The sequence below is a fragment of the Cibotium barometz genome, chromosome 26 (genome assembly GCF_041138505.1).
Source record: "Cibotium barometz isolate CiBa-2024 chromosome 26, ASM4113850v1, whole genome shotgun sequence".
Taxonomy (NCBI): Eukaryota; Viridiplantae; Streptophyta; class Polypodiopsida; order Cyatheales; family Cibotiaceae; genus Cibotium; species Cibotium barometz.
The window spans coordinates 22,369,003-22,384,804 of NC_141071.1; the positions used below are offsets into that span (position 1 = coordinate 22,369,003).

General features: G+C 43.4%; 1 protein-coding gene across 1 annotated transcript in view; it reads left to right on the forward strand.

Annotated features, from left to right (window-relative positions):
• LOC147623768 (DNA replication factor CDC6B-like) overlaps window positions 1-15,802 on the forward strand; it is a 54,022-nt gene that overhangs the window by 21,327 nt on the left and 16,893 nt on the right. Inside the window, exons 11-12 of the mRNA XM_086820382.1 lie at window positions 1,077-1,126; window positions 2,618-2,768. Of these exons, the coding sequence (XP_086676508.1) occupies window positions 1,077-1,126; window positions 2,618-2,768 (201 nt within the window). The remainder of the gene's footprint in view (window positions 1-1,076; window positions 1,127-2,617; window positions 2,769-15,802) is intronic.

The following is a 15,802-nucleotide window of genomic DNA, read 5'->3' on the forward strand; positions in this document are numbered from 1 at the left end:
AGAGGAGGCTTGTGGGAGGGAGAGGGGGCTGTCAGTAGCTCCTCATTTCTAGTGCCTGGGAACCAAGAGAGAGGTCCTTTATATAGAGAGGCCATGTAGCTGGCCGCCGACTGCACCAAGAACTGACCGACTGCAGCCCACGACTCAATGTTTTGCCCAATATAAGGTCTAGATCCCACACATGAGATGCACATAAAATTCTAACAACCCCTTTGCAGCTCATAGTGTGCAAAAGTCGGGAGAAGAAAATTGATGAAGAAGATACTGAATACACCACGGAAGATGCACCTGCCAACCTGTCTCTTCAAAACACAATGTCACCTTGAATAGCAAAGAATTCTACTTGGCTCCGAATCCCGACACCAGTGTGCAGTGAACTCCATTCACTCCGATCGTGGACTATGAACACATCACGTCCCAGAAAACCTCGAACACTGAACTTGGAACACATCTAATTCATAGCTTCTGAGAGAACCCCTCCTCTGTGATTAAACCAGCTCCATACATCCACAAGAGAGGGGGAACTGCCTGATACACCAAGGACATAGACACCATTAGTCATGTCAGGCTAAATAATGGATTTGTAGCCATCACCTTTGACACTAGAGTGAAGAGCTGGATTCCTTAGGCAATCCAAAACCTTGAAGGCACCACCCTTAAGCTAGCAGAAGAGCTCACCCTTACAAATCAAACAAAAAGGAGCAGAGCTGAAGGCCAAAGCAGCACAGACGGTAGGGAAATGGGAAGTTTCGGGGGGGGACAAGCATTTATCCGAGATTTTAATGCCTTCGAAAATGGTGGTGATTTTTTGGGCCCTCTGGATCTTTTAGGGCTCTATGATTAAGGGGTTCCAGACTCCAGGGTCAAGGGGTAATTTATGCAGGGTCTGCATAGAGTCAGTCGCTCACTTTGAAATGCCATTTTGTTTAACGTATATTGTGCTGGGAAGCTTGTAAAAGTATGCTGTGATTTGTGAACTGGCTAGAGAATCTTTCAAATTTATGTTTCTCTGCTTCCATGAGTTCTTGAGATATCTTACCGTGCTTTCTTGACAAGATAGTGTTTGACAAATGCAGAAAGTTGCAGCTGCATCAGGTGACATGCGGAAAGCATTACATGTATGTAGGTGTGTTCTCATCTTCTGACTTTGAGCACTTAATAGATAGTAGAACTTTTTGTGCTGAGAGAAGCTTTTTTTTGGGTAGGCATGAGTAGTGTTTTTTTCTCTTGATGCCCAGCTTTGTTTTGGTATACTGCAAGTTACGTTTACAGTATACTATTTTCTGATTTTGGAATCCAATTGCTTAACATCATTAGTGTGCATATGTAGTCATCAAGAAGAACTGCAAGATAAAAGCCTGAGAAGGTGAGAAGGAACACTGTGGTAACATCAACTTTCCAAGGCAGGGACTTTGCTCTAGAACCAAAATGGATCTAACTGAACAAACACAAGCGACTTATAAGTGATGAAAAGGACCTGTATTCTTGTAGATAGAAAAGCAGAATCTTTGTTTTCAATCTTCAGTTTTGGTTCTTCTTCTACAGAACTTGGGGTTCTCTCAGGAGAAAGCAGAAACATTAATCCACTGCTAAAGACTAGGGTTTCCATGGAATGGCAGAAACATCTTCTACAGCATTGCAGTTTGCATAGGTTTGTTCACAGCATGACCAGTCCATACAAGTCATGTCTGTGAGTAGTATCAAGGCTGCAGTAGGTTGCATGTAGCATGGGGCAAGTTAATCAGGTCGCATATGTGAGTGCAGGTTACCTCCAAATCTTGCACATGCAAGGTCTCACACCTGCAGATGGTTGCATTTAGTGTTCTTTTGTGATGCATCAGTAAATTCCTCATTAAGTCATGATAAGTTTACAATTGGTTGCTTTTGCTCTAGTACAAGCTGATGGGGTACATGTTGAAATCATTGATATTTTTCTTCCCCGTAGAGTAGAAGGGGGATTTAACGATGTAAAGGAGATTCCATTGAAGAATTGTCTATGTTGGCATGTTTTAAAATTATCAAGTGTGCTGCTTTCTAATTGAATAGGTGTGAACTGATGGAGCGTAAAGCTATTAATGTTAACACAAGCTATGTAGATCCCCTGTTTTATGATTCAAAATATTGCTAATAGTGCTGCTTGTATCCGGTGTGTGCAAGCAAGCTTCTCCTGTCTTTGGGATTTGATTGTGTGAGTAAGATTCAACGACAAAAATAGAAGGATTTGAAGTGTCTAGACACTAACGGATGCGGAATGCAGAATAAAACCATGCCTAAGTCTGCATATTTACAAAAAAATTAGCTGTAGTAAGCGTCATAAATTAACAATTTTCCTGTATCTTAAAAAAAAACATGCAGAGGGGGGCATGGCATTATAAAATATTTGTTGAACATTTATGTCTTGCAATTCGATTTGCTTTTGAAACATTCAATAACTGTGCTGCATCCACCAAAATGCTTGCTCTAAAACTCAAGAGGCACCATGTTGCAAAGAATTCCAGTCTTTTTTTCGTGTTTCTTTTGAGCAGATCATGGTGCACTCTTATAGGTTTGCGTGTAAGGATTTTGATTATGGATAGGCACATTATTGATACAATTGCAATTGAAACTACTCTTTCAGGATTGCTGTTGAGCTGTTGGAGTTAGAGACACATGCAGGAACTGATAGGAAAGCTGTGCAGAGTGGGATGCAAAGCTCCAAACTGGAGCTACAATCTACAACATCAAAGAAGATTGGCAATATGGGTCAGGATAGGCAGGAGCAAAGTTTGGTAAGAAGCCTAGTGTTTTGGAATTTCTGCAATGACATGAGCATGTTTTTGAATTTTTTGGAATGGCTTCTGCCTGTCGAGTGTTGAGGCTAAAACAACTTTGTCTGTTGGTAAAACTTGAAAGCATCTAGGCAAGGGCTTGAAGCCAAAGAAAGATGTTATTACTCAGGTCTTTTAGGGCATTCCATAGCAGCCCATTGCAAATTCTCCCCATCAGCTCAGTCTCAAAACCGAGCTTTAAACCCTTTCATGTGCTGACCACTCTCTAAATAGTATGGGGTAGCATTATAGCATTGCAGATATTCAGGTATTGGTGCTAGCACGGACGTGAGATCTGGAATCCTTTCGCTACTTTAAGTTATCCCAGAAGAACTGCATTTTTGAGGGAAATTACCCTGACATGTCAACATGGGATTGGCTGCAACGTTATTGCTTTCTGGTACTTAGCAAGATTTTTCTTCCGGCTGGCCTGACCTTACATATGAAATGCTAATTCCAAACAGTGTCACATAGCGAGAAGATTTCATTGCAGCCTTATGAGCTGTGCAACATTTACAGCTTGAAAATACCTTCATATAAGGTGTCATTGTAGAAGTTTTTTGGAAAAAAAGTAGGGTGACCTTGCTGGCACTGCTACCTTGAAGGTCACGTGCCTTTACACAATTGATGCGAGTTTCAATACCTTGATGTAGAGCACTGCTAGCATTTACTTGGATGTACACGTGTGGGATGTAATATAGGACTCACATTTCACCAAGAGGAGCAAGGCTTGTGCTACATGTGGAAGCTTGGAGATAGAATCGTTTACTTGGTTAGAGAAAAATTCAGCATTCCCAAATTGACAATTTGCACAAAGAGTGAATGAGAGAGAGAGAGACAGAGGAGAGTAAACCAGATTGGGTCCCTAATAACCCTCTGAAGGGCTCCCACTATGAAGGTGTACTTGCTTTTATTGCTGAATGTGTACGGACAGACCTGTGTGCTGTAAATCAGCACCAAACACTGACCAATGGTTTGTGCAGAGCACCTGCGAAGAGAGTAGGTTGCCTCCTCCTATGCTGCTGGGCAGCACCTTTGATGCCTCGTTTTCCTTCCTGGGACCTCCTACGTGAATTGTTTTGCAACTCTGCGGGTCACCTATCTTCAGGACAATCACCTTTCGAAAACTAAACATCTCTGCGATCTTTGTTTTCTTGCCATGTGAAGGCCTCTTGTGCCTTGGTCAAGCGATCCTTCAAAGCTTCCAAGATCTCCTGGTAAGATTCCATAATGCAATTGGCCTTGGGAAATTGACACGACGTCCTAGAGTCAAGAGAGACTGGAAAAGTCTCTTAAATGATGCTGCTTCATATGGGGTCGTTCCAGTAGCCAAAGAATAGGAATCATTTAGTACAACTCGAACCAGTGGCAAAAACCATTTTGACTTACCTTGGTGGTTGTAAACATTACATTTTAGCTCATCAAACACAAGTAGTTGCATTGGATGTGCAAGGAATAAGCAGAACAAACTTATTAAAACGATCTACAATCGTTGAACACTGTGTGTTCTGCTTACCTGTTCTAGGAGGCAGGTTTGTATCAAAATCCATAGAGATACCCTCAAAAGGTGCATTGAGAATAGGTAATGGGTGTAACAATCCTACTCTCTACCCAAAGCGGATAGAGTTGCCACATGACACTTCTACCCAAAGTGGACAGTGTTGCACATAAATGAACACATCCCGTCTCATTCATAATGAGTGGAAATTCCTTTCCAATTTCTTCAAAGTGGAGTTCATGCCTCTATGACCACCAACAATGGCGTCGTAGTGGAGAAGTGTCGACCTCATGTTCTTCAAGACGCAAAGGTAGCCTTTGTAGAAAATCTACTAGTCATCACATATCAAGAAATGGCATGGTCTTGTGGTGTCCAAAGTCTAGGTCCATTCTGTACTGAACAACTTAGAGTTTGCGTACTTGTGCTTCATGTCTTTGAGTCCCTTTCCAATGAGCTCAATAAGTGTGTTTTGGACATTTAAAACTGCTTTCTTGCAAACAACCTCGGCCTTGTGTTGTAGGTACTTAATCATCCCACCATATTGATGTGGAAAAGCTGACTCCAACATTGCTCCAATAGTGCCGACGGTCGCTCTTATGTGCATTGGGCATGGTTTGAAGCCAATGCAACACCTGGTGATCTTTGCGAACCTCAAATTCGCGCCCATAAAGAAAATGCTTCCAATGCTTAGGGCTTGGATCATTGCTAGAAGAAGCTCCCGGTCATAGACTTAGTAATTCTTTTTTGGCTGGAGCTTACGAGACATGTAAGCTATTGGATGCTGGTTTTGCTACAAAACAACCTCGATTGCAACGTTACTCATGTCGGTAATAACTTTAAACGGTTCATTGGAGGAGACAAGTGCTAAAGATGGCACCTCAACCAAAGCCTGCTTGAGGGTGTGAAAGCTTACAGTCCATAGGGACTTCCCAATTTAGTATTTTGGCAACCTTTGCGTTGTCCAACGAAATACCCATGGAGCTAATGATATAGCCAAGACGATGTACCTTGACCAAGAAGAACTGTGAATTCTTTTTGTTGACATAGAGCTCATTGCTTTCCAACAATATCATCACCTTCTTTGTGCGAGTTTGTGTTGCTCTTTTATAGCTGAAATCACAAGTAAGCCATCAAGAAAGATGAAAACACACTTGTCAATCAAGTCTCGAAATGTCATCATCATGCGATTGAAGGTGGCTGTAGCATCCCTTAACCCTAAGGGCATGACCACGAACTTAGTAAAGAAAAGTCTTGGGAATGTCCCCCTCTACGATCCGCACTTGATGCTATCCACTTTTCAGGTCAATCTTCTAGAAGACCTTCACGTCATTTAGCTGTTCCAAAATGTAATCACTAGGAGGAATTGGAAACTTGCTTTTTATGTTAGCTTTTTAAGAGCATGGTAGTCTAGAACACGACGATCCATCCTTTTTATTGACAAAGAGGATCGCAGTTGCAAATGGAGACACATTGGGTTGTATGAATCTTACTTTTCATTCCTTGCTAAGACGATAAGGAAACTTGCTCGTAGGTTTTGAGCCTAGGAGGACGTCTATCCTGTGATCCTCAAATGGGAAGGGGGAAGTTTTGTAGGGAGGTTGTCTCGAAGAAAAATCTTTTGGAACTTGTCATGTAAGGCCTTGTACCTTTGTAAGTCCAGTGGGGCGTGCCGTGACAGATGCAAGCATGTATCCAAGAGATATAAATATAGAGAGAAGGTAGAGAGAGGGAGAGAGAAGGGTTCAGGGAACTTTGCAGAGTACACACACACACTGAGCAGGGAACAAGCCCCGCCCCCTTTCAGGAATTTATTCAAAAACAATCCACGGGCTCGTAGGCCAAGATCAATACAACCAATTAATACAAAGCAAACAAGTATGCTGATGTAGAATATCCAAGTCGAAGTCGATGTCGAGGCACGAGATCTCTGATGCCGAGCACACCACAAGGATGACCCACAAGAATCTCTCACCGGGCTAGTACCAGATCCAAAATCCAATGAATTCCCTAGCTTGTACACCCGGTGCTGCTCAGGGGATGATAGCAGTAGTATACTCAATGCCCAAACTAGAGCAAAAACAAAACTTCAAAGAGAGGCCCCACGAAGAAATATATATATCAAATCAGGTCCTCAGCCGGTAACCTGTAGATGGCTCAAAGCAGCAGATGGCGGTGGTGTAGAGACGCACGCTTGTATATTTGAATACAAACTCGTTCAAAAACTCGCTCGAAGTTACAAACTTGCTCAAAGGAACAAAGGTAGAAGTTCCAAATTTAGCCACATTAAAGGAGGAGGTGGCTGCATGTAGCGCCGGCCCTGCAACCGCGGGTGACAGAGAGGAGGAGGGGTGGACCTGCAACTTGCGGGTGACAGAGGGGAGATAATACAGTTTCTATAACGAACTCTTGTCTTTCCACATTGTTCCACATTAGTTCTCATTTATTTCATGTGTATTCCCATTCTCATCACATCATTTTCCATTTCATCACATCTTTTCTCATTTATCTGCATCAGATCTCATCCACTCACATCTACCCATATCCACATCTCATCACATCACATTCATTCACATCTCATCCATTCAGACCACATCACATTCACTCACATCACATCTCATTCATTTTACCTCACATCTCATTCATTCACATCTATCCCGATTCACATCCCATCACATCACATCACATTCATACCCATCATATGGTACAGGCGCTGAGGAGGTGGCGCAGGTGGCTCAGACGACACCGGCGGTTAATGGTAGTAGTGGTGCAGGCGGCTGGCTGGCTGCGTTGGTGGCTGGACTGCTGGAGGCGGTGCTGCCTGCGCAGGAGGTTGGAATAGGTAGCGCAGAGGTTGGCGGCAGGTGGCTGAGACATGTGCACAAGTGTTGGGAGCACAACTAGGTGGCGGCGGCTGCAAACAGTTGTTCAGAGGGTGGTGCACAGGCGAGTGGTTGCAGAAAGGTGGCACAACCCAAAAATATGGTGGCACAAGCAGGATTGATGACGGGGCTTTCCAACAGTTCGATAATGTTGATGAAAGTCTTCACTCTCCCTCCGAGATCTTGTTGATGATGATGAAGTGGATGATCTTCAAGCTCCTTCAATGGTCTTGCTAATGGTGCTACAAGAGAGGTTCAAGCCTTTTTATATTTGAGGAGGGCCCTACTTTTTGCCAAAAAGCTAAGCTTTTGCTTTTTAATAATAAAATACTTTACACAATAAATATTACTCAAATTTGATCAACTTTTCCAAAGTTCTTGTGTTTTGCTTTTTTTTTTTTGGCTTCAAGGCCTTGCTTTTTGGCCCTAGAGATGCTTTTTGAGAAAGCGGCTTTTTGCTTTTTGGTCCGGCTCAGTCTCGTCTTGCTAGTGGTGCTCCTGGCTCGTGGTCAACCTTGTTTGATTTTTTGCTGTTCTCTGCTTTTTGACCAAGACAGGTGCTTTTTCTTGAGTAAACCTTATGGTCCCTGTCCCCATGCCTTCTTCCACATGTCTAGTGTCCAGGCAAGGTTTCATCGTGTGAATAGAGCTAGGAGGGCCAAATAGTTACATTCCCTCCCTCTCATATTGCAATTGTCCTCAATTGCGGAATGCAAGGGTTCCAAGCATATCCATATGTTCCAAGTATATACATATGTTTCAAGTACATCCATATATACATATGTTTCAAGTACATCCATATGTTCCCAATATTAGCCCTCTCTAGTGAGCTTGTGCATCTGGTCTCTCCCCATGTTTGCGGTGTCATTTGCTCATTTGGCAACATCTTTATGCCTTATCTTTGACCAATGCGTTTGTTCTTGATGGTACATCTTCATGGCCTATCACATGTGTTAAATAAAATAAACGCATACTTATCTCTTGCAAAAACTAGACAGAAGCTAGTCAACAAATAAGTATGCATCATTCGCGTCTAGAGGGTATTCCAGGTACTGGCCAGGTAGTCTGGAGCCCAATGGACTATCACATGCCATAAATCCAAGCATTGTCCACACATCAAAAACAACACACAAAGTCAAAGAAATTCAAACATACATCAGTATGTAGTGCACAAGTAAAGATCCTCTTGTTCATGTATTGTCCTATCTGGTTTCATCAGAAATCGTGCTGAGCTATCTTGCTCCCGAGGAAAACCGCTCAGTCTATCCTCAAGGCCATCCGGTCACTAGACCGCCCGAGAGTTCATCAATAGTCATCTAGGCCATTTGGTCGCATTGACCGCTTGACTATGAAATCCAATACAGTCATCTGGGCTATCTAGTTGCAATGACTGCCTGACCAGAAAGTCCAATACAGTCATCTGGGTTATCTGGTCGTAATGATTGCCCGATTGTTTAAAAATAGTCAGTTGGGCTATCTGGTCACAATAATTGCCCGACTATGAAGTCCAAAATATTTGGCATCGTTGCCGTCCAATGGGTCATCTGGCATCATTGCCACCCAAATACAAATCTTGCTCCTTGGGCTATCTAGTGTCGTTGCCACCCAAGCTAGAGCATGTCCAAATAACCAAAATAATAATCAATTCCATTCCAATATATATACAATGAAGAGGGCTAGGGGTACAATCCCTCCCTCTTGAATCTGTCTTGATTGCAAGACATCTATGCTTGTACTTCCAATACATATCTAGACCAACCGGTTCTTCATAAGCTCGAAGTATCTCTTGATAGTCCTTGAAGTACTCCTCTGACATCCATTTCGTATCCAATAGCGAATAATTCTCAAATTCCAAGAGGAATTTTTTGACCAATGTCTTTCCTCTTTTTCTAGCTCTTCCACCCTTGGTGGATCCTCCAATACAGGCTCCTCTGGTGGTAATCTTGTGTATGGTTTTCATAAACTATCATGGAAGGCATTATATATTCTCCAATGATATAAAAGGTCCAACCGATGACATACATGGTTGATCTTCTTGGTATTTGAAAACGGTCCATATACCATCATTCCCATTTCTTGACTTTGGTAATCCAAAGATAAATCCATAGCAGTACTCTTCCATGGAACATTCAATGGGTGCAATTTTCCTGCTGGCTTTTGTTGATCAACCTTGAACTTCATATAAACCAAACATTCTTGAACATAAAACTTTCTGCTAGGCCAATAGTAGTAGCTTCTCCCAAGCTTGAGTTGTAGACACGTTTGGCTTCAAGTCCTTTGTTACACATAAACCGGTTTACTTCATAAAAGAATCTTCCTTGATGACAAGAAAAGTCAACAAAATTTTCATTCTACAATCTGTTCCAAAATTTTCATCTAAGACTTTCGTAGGCCAAAACATGGCTCTCATGGTACAAGACTGCTCCAATGCAATCTCCTCTTGACAAACTTTCTGGCAAGATGTCAATTTGAGGATCTTTCGATCTGTCTGGCTTCTTGCTTTGGTTTGTCAGGACAATTTGTAGCCAAGTGTCCCTTCTTTCCACATTGAAAACATTTCCCTTCTTTGGCGTATTCTTCATGTTGCTTGAGGGACAATCTTCTTCGAAAGAGTGGAGGTTTGTCCTCACTCCCATCCTTCTTCTCTTGAGACTCGGCTCTTGATGGGGATCGATCTTTAAACTTCTTCCTTTGAGGTGGATCTTGATTGTCGTTCTTTGTCTTGCGGTCCATCCAAGGCATGTACAAGGCCTCGGCTTGCAAAGCTTTGTCTTGAGCTTCATCCAAAGTTTTTGGACCAACCATATACATTGCTTGCATAAGCTTAGGTTGCAATCCTTCACAAACTTACGCATTTCCATTAGCGGTGGAATAGGAGTATATGAAGTAAACTTCAGTGAAATAGCTGAAAAGTTGTTAAGTTACTACATTCTCACTGACTTTCTGCTTTACCTCATCCCACTCTTTTTGCACATCTGCTTCAAAGTTTGCAGGTCGAAACTTCTTGTTAAACATAACCTTGAAGTCGGTCCATGTCTTTGGCTTGATTCCTTCTTGTTAAGTTACTACATTCTCACCGACTTTCTGCTTTACCTCATCCCACTCTTTTTGCACATCTGCTTCAAAGTTTGCAGGTCGAAACTTCTTGTTAAACATAACCTTGAAGTCAGTCCATGTCTCTGGCTTGATTCCTTCTTGTATCACCTTTAGCCACCAATTCAAGGCTGCGTCCTTCAAGTGCATACAAAGCTTGGACTTTTCAAAGAAGTCCTCTCCTCCACAAAAGTGGCATCAAATTGCTTGGTAAAGGATAAAGCTTTTTGTGTATCCTGCTTTCCATGAAAAGCATCAAAGTTTCAAACTTGACACTCTTCTCTCCCGGCTTGAAGTCCATTTTCCCGGTTCATGTAGACTCCTTAGCCTTCCGTTCTTTTGCTTGTCCTGAAGAAGCGTCATTTGAGATAGCAGGCCTATGGTTAGCCTTTGCGTCTCCTCCACGAGAAACAGACCTGGTGTCTCTAGATCCTTCCGCAATGGTGACTCCTTTGGCACAAAGAAAGACTTTAGCAGCTTCAACTCCTTCGGCTTTGCTGGCTGTATTCTTGATGAAATCTTCAAACATTTGAGTCCTTCTTTGGCCCTGTTCCTTCTTGGTTCTCCAAGCAAGGAATTCTTCGTCTCTAATAAGAAATCGTTTGAATTGCTGAAAGTCATGGTACTCTGTTGATGACATGGTCGCAGTCTCATGAGTAATGGATCGACAACCCTGGTTCCCATCCTGAAGCCTAGATCGGCCTCAAAGTTGTTCCCTTCATTAGGCCCTTGGTTTCCCTCTACTCTCGACATGGCTCTGTCACCCCAAGAAAGATTCCTCAAAGGAAATCCTGATCTGATGGAGAGAGAAGGTAGAGAGAGGGAGAGAGAGAGAAGGGTTCAAGGAACGGTGTTGAAAACAATACACCAAAATATACATGTGACATTGGAGATAAGGGCATATGGTCCAAAGGTCTCTTTAGCCATAGCAAATCTTTATAGACTATGGTTAGTGGTATCTAGTAGCATCTTTAGAGCATATTCTAGGCGCCTAGAACAAGTGGGAGAGGATCTCTTCTTGCACTCAAATCTAGGATTTTGGGTGCTCTCTTCAAGATCTTATTAGGGTTTTGCTTAGGCGTTAATCACACCCTAATTACTTGTACTCCAGCCTATATAAGAGGCTCTCAACTAATGCATGAGTAAACAACCTCCAGTATTCCATCTCGTGTCATTATGCTGCCCATTTAGTTAATGATGTGATTAGCATTAATCTCTCTTTCACATCTAGTTTGTTTTATGCTAATACAATGAGTATCATCATAATGTCTCTCATTCCACCCTAATTCCAACATGCTATTAGAGCTAGGTTATCCTTCTAAGCTTGCATTAGCTACCTTGTTGTGGATATCTTCTCCACAACCACTTGCTAGTGGAGTGTACATTCCACACTTCTCACCCAACCACTACTCAAAGTGCTTCTTCAAGGCTCTTCCTAGCTTAGAGGTGAAGAGGTGGCCAGCTCCAATTTCTCCAATGAAGCACGCAGCAACCAGGAACGTGTGCAGCAGCCATCACCCTAATTTTTGGGGGAAAATGTAAATCGTCAACGTGGAGGCTACATTGCCTAATTTCTCATACCCGTAGGGATTTTCGGCAGTTGCGAATCTCATGGTAGTCTTAATTTTTCAAATAAACGTTTGTAGAGGTCGGGCCGGCTCTGTGTACCTCTCAAAGAGCTACTTCACTTGAACAGAGATTACTCTCTAGTTTTTATGGCTAATCTAGAGGTTTAAAGCCTAAATCTCTTCTTACTACATTGCTAAAGAATGTGGTTTAACCCCTTGGCCTAATTGTTTGTGGAAGCCTACCAATTTCATCCTCCAATACCCTGTCCCAAAACACTGAGTTTTCTCACTAAACCTCTATCATTGAAGATTAATCCTTGATTAACTTTGTTAATCATGCCCTCATCATATGAATCCTCTAATGTAAAACATTTGAAGCCAAAGAAGAAAGGCTAGAAGTCAAAAACAACAAACCCAATAGATAAAAAGCCATGGTACTATCATCTTGCAAAAAGCCAGGGGTTTTTAGAGTTTTTGTCTTCTAACATGCACTGCTACGGTGATGGGGGCTTTTAGTTTCTAGCTTTGCATCTCAAATCAGTGTAAGCCCTTTGGCTTCCAAAGCCAAGAGATAAGACCTACCCAATATGATGGCTAGTGCAACTAAAGTGGATAAGTTTGAAGGGTACAACTTTCATACATGGTAGACGAAGATTAAGTTTACTCTCATGAGAAAAGGGCTATGGGGTGTAGCAAATGGGAAAGAAAAAATGCCAAACACGAGGGATGAGAAAACTTTATAGATTAGCAAGGATGAGAACGCTTTGGCCATCGTAGCCTTGGGACTAAGTGATACTTATATCCATCATATAGATGGAAAGGATGTAGGCATATGCTCACTTATGGTAGTGCTATGTGTGAACAGGGCTTAACCAAGGGCACTTTTTCCCATGTGGTTTTTCCCCTTGGATATCAAGTGTGAAAGGACACACTACCTATAATATTTTGTACTTCTATACTATATGGATGGCGCACACATGAAAGAGTTGACTTGCATTTTGTGCATACCACACTTTTGGCTCTCTCTCTCTCTCTCTCTCTCTCTCTCTCTCTCTCTCTCTCATTGCCTTAGCACTCCATCCACATCCCCACCCCCCCTTATATTGTTTGTATATGGGCTCCACCGATCCATGATGACTCACAGTTGTATCCAGACACATGCATACTTTTTCTTTTCTTTCTTTTCTTCCGATGACCGGAAGAACACAGTTGTATTATTTTTTGTCTCATAGGCCGACTTTGGCCTCTCGTAGACGTTAATATATCTTTCTTTCTTTCTTTCTTTCTTTCTCTCTCATTTCTGTGTGTGAGCTTCTCTATCCTGCACCTAACCCTAATGTGCAGGTTTGTGTGTGTGAGTCCAGAGTCCAGAGTCCAACACCAACAATTGGTATCAGAGCCGGGAGTTGGCCCTGGAATTTTGCCCCTGGAAAATCTGCAGCAAGCTCAGTGAATTTCCATCGGTTCTGTCCGTCGTTGTGAATTTTTGTCATTTCTGTTCGTCGACGGACCACCACCTTCCGTCCGCCAGACTTGGCCGCCCCTGCCACCCAGAACCGGCGGCACTAGTGGACAGCGAACCACCGCCGCTCAGCCCACGAGCGGCGCCTCCATTCCAAGCGTCTGCGACGACAGGCGGCGCTAGTGCTCGTAGCTCCGCCGCCGCCGCCCCTCTGCGCCTCCCGACTGGCTCACTTCGTCAGCGCCTCAGCTTCCTCGGCCAGCCCGCTTGCTACTCCCACGCAGCCGCCCGTTTAGGCCTCCCTGCGGCCTCCGTCTGCACCTCCGCGCTCACCCTGCGCCTACTGCTGTTCGTGCCCAGCGTCGCCTCCGCCTGGCCCATCGGCTCTGTACGCCGCCTCCATCGGCTCTGTGCTGCAGCCCCGGTGGTTGCCCTGCCGCCCAGACCACAGACGACGTCTTCGCCTGTGCCTAGCTGTGCTGCTGCTCGCACGTCGACATTTCCACCTATGCCACTCTTCATCTCGCTACTGTGTGCTCCCCGACTGACACCTGCTTTACACGTGCTGTCCTCGCCTACAGGTATTCTTTGTACAGATTTTTATTCACATGCAAATACAAATTTTGTAGCCATTTCAGGGCAGGTCAGATTCAAACAAAATTCTAGGGATTTGCCAGAAGTTGCCCTCTGCCAGAAAAATTGTAGGTGGTGCCATTCAATTTGTTTGCTTTGGAATTTGGGGGTTTTGGAATTTGTTTGGTTTGGAATTTGGGGGTTTTCAAAATTGAGGTCAAAATCAGCAAATTGAGCCTCTTTCAGTTGCAAAAATTTGGGGCTTTTGTGAAAATTGGTCAATTAAATGCACATTGAAGCAATTGGAGTGCATAAAAATTGGGGCTTTTCAGATTGGAGCATGTAATTGGGCATTACAGCTGTGATTTGTCGCGTATGTATACACATTGTGTGTAATTGGACAATTTGGTGCAGGTTTACACTTGCTTCGGTTTGCAGGCATACATTTGCACAGGACATTTGGTTGCCTAGCAGTGCACATTGGTGTTTGGTTTACTTGCAGGTATATTTTGTTGACATGGCACAAAATGCTACAGATGTATTTGGTGTGTGAAGGAGCTCAGCTGTTAGGGTTAGGGTTTGGAAGGTACTTCAGCAAGAAACGTGAGAGGCAGAGAGAGGAACACGACTGCTCATGTATTGAGAGTGATAGTACAATAGCCACATGAAGAAGTGACCTAAAAGGTGTGTTCACATGGTCCGGCCATAAAGTGTGCCAGGTGGACCAAATCACTTATAAACTATTATAAGTGGAACTAAGCTAAAACTGGGGAAAAAACCTCCACTAACTGAAGTAAAAAGTGCCCCAGTAACCTACTGATGAGCCACAACAAGAGTCGGCTCTAACTCAAAGGCATCGAGATAAAGCTGCAAAACCTGAGGTGAATCTGTTAAGTCACCTTCCTCCATCCACTTCGCATCCATCGGTGAATATTTCTTGAACTTCACAAGATAGCGACGGGAAACTTTACCTCGTACCTTTCTTTCCTTATGTGCCAGTATCTGCTCTGGAATCAGAACCTCGTCAAGTTCCTCAACTTCCGGCTGAGCCTCATCTGATACATCCTCAGGCACATCCCCACGGAAAGGTCTAAGAAGACTCACGTGAAAAGCATTGTGAATCCTCCAGTGATCTGGTAGCTTCAAACAATAGGCTACCTCACCAATCTTTTCCAATACCTGAAAAGGCCCATAATAACGCATGCTCGCACTCCTCTGGGTGCATACACAGCATAAAACCCAACAAACCCCCCTGGAGTGATATGTGATCGTTGTACATCATCCACCAAAAGGAAACAAATTCAAAGCAGTGCGGAATGCTTCGAATTTCGGACGTGGTAATGCCTTGGTGAAGATGTCTGCCACATTTTGATCTGTAGGACAGTAGATCAGACTGATATCACCTGCTTGGACACTCTCCCGAACAAAATGATAGTGAATCTCAATGTGTTTCGTGCGAGCATGAAACACAGGATTCCTGGCCACGGCAATGGCACTCTGACTATCAGTATAGATAGGTGTAGGCTCCTCCACTGAAATATCCATATCAGTCATGAGACGACGCAGCCAGACACACTCAATGGTAGTAGTGTAGGCTGCTCTGTACTCTGCCTCACAAGACGAAGTGGCCATTGTGGTCTGTTTCTTGCTTAGCCAAGAAATACATGAAGAGCCAAGAAAGAAACAATTGCCACTAGTGGAATGTCTGGTATCAAAATCACCAGCCCAATCTGAATCGCTGTAAGCATATAACTGCATGTCACCCCCCTAGGATAAAGCAATCCAAGAGACAAGGTACCCTGCAAATACCGAAATACACGCTTCACAGCTTGCCAATGTGACAATCGCGGGCTGTGCATGAATCTGCTCAACTGAGATACGGCATACTGAATATCTGGCCATGTAGTACACAAGTAAATAAG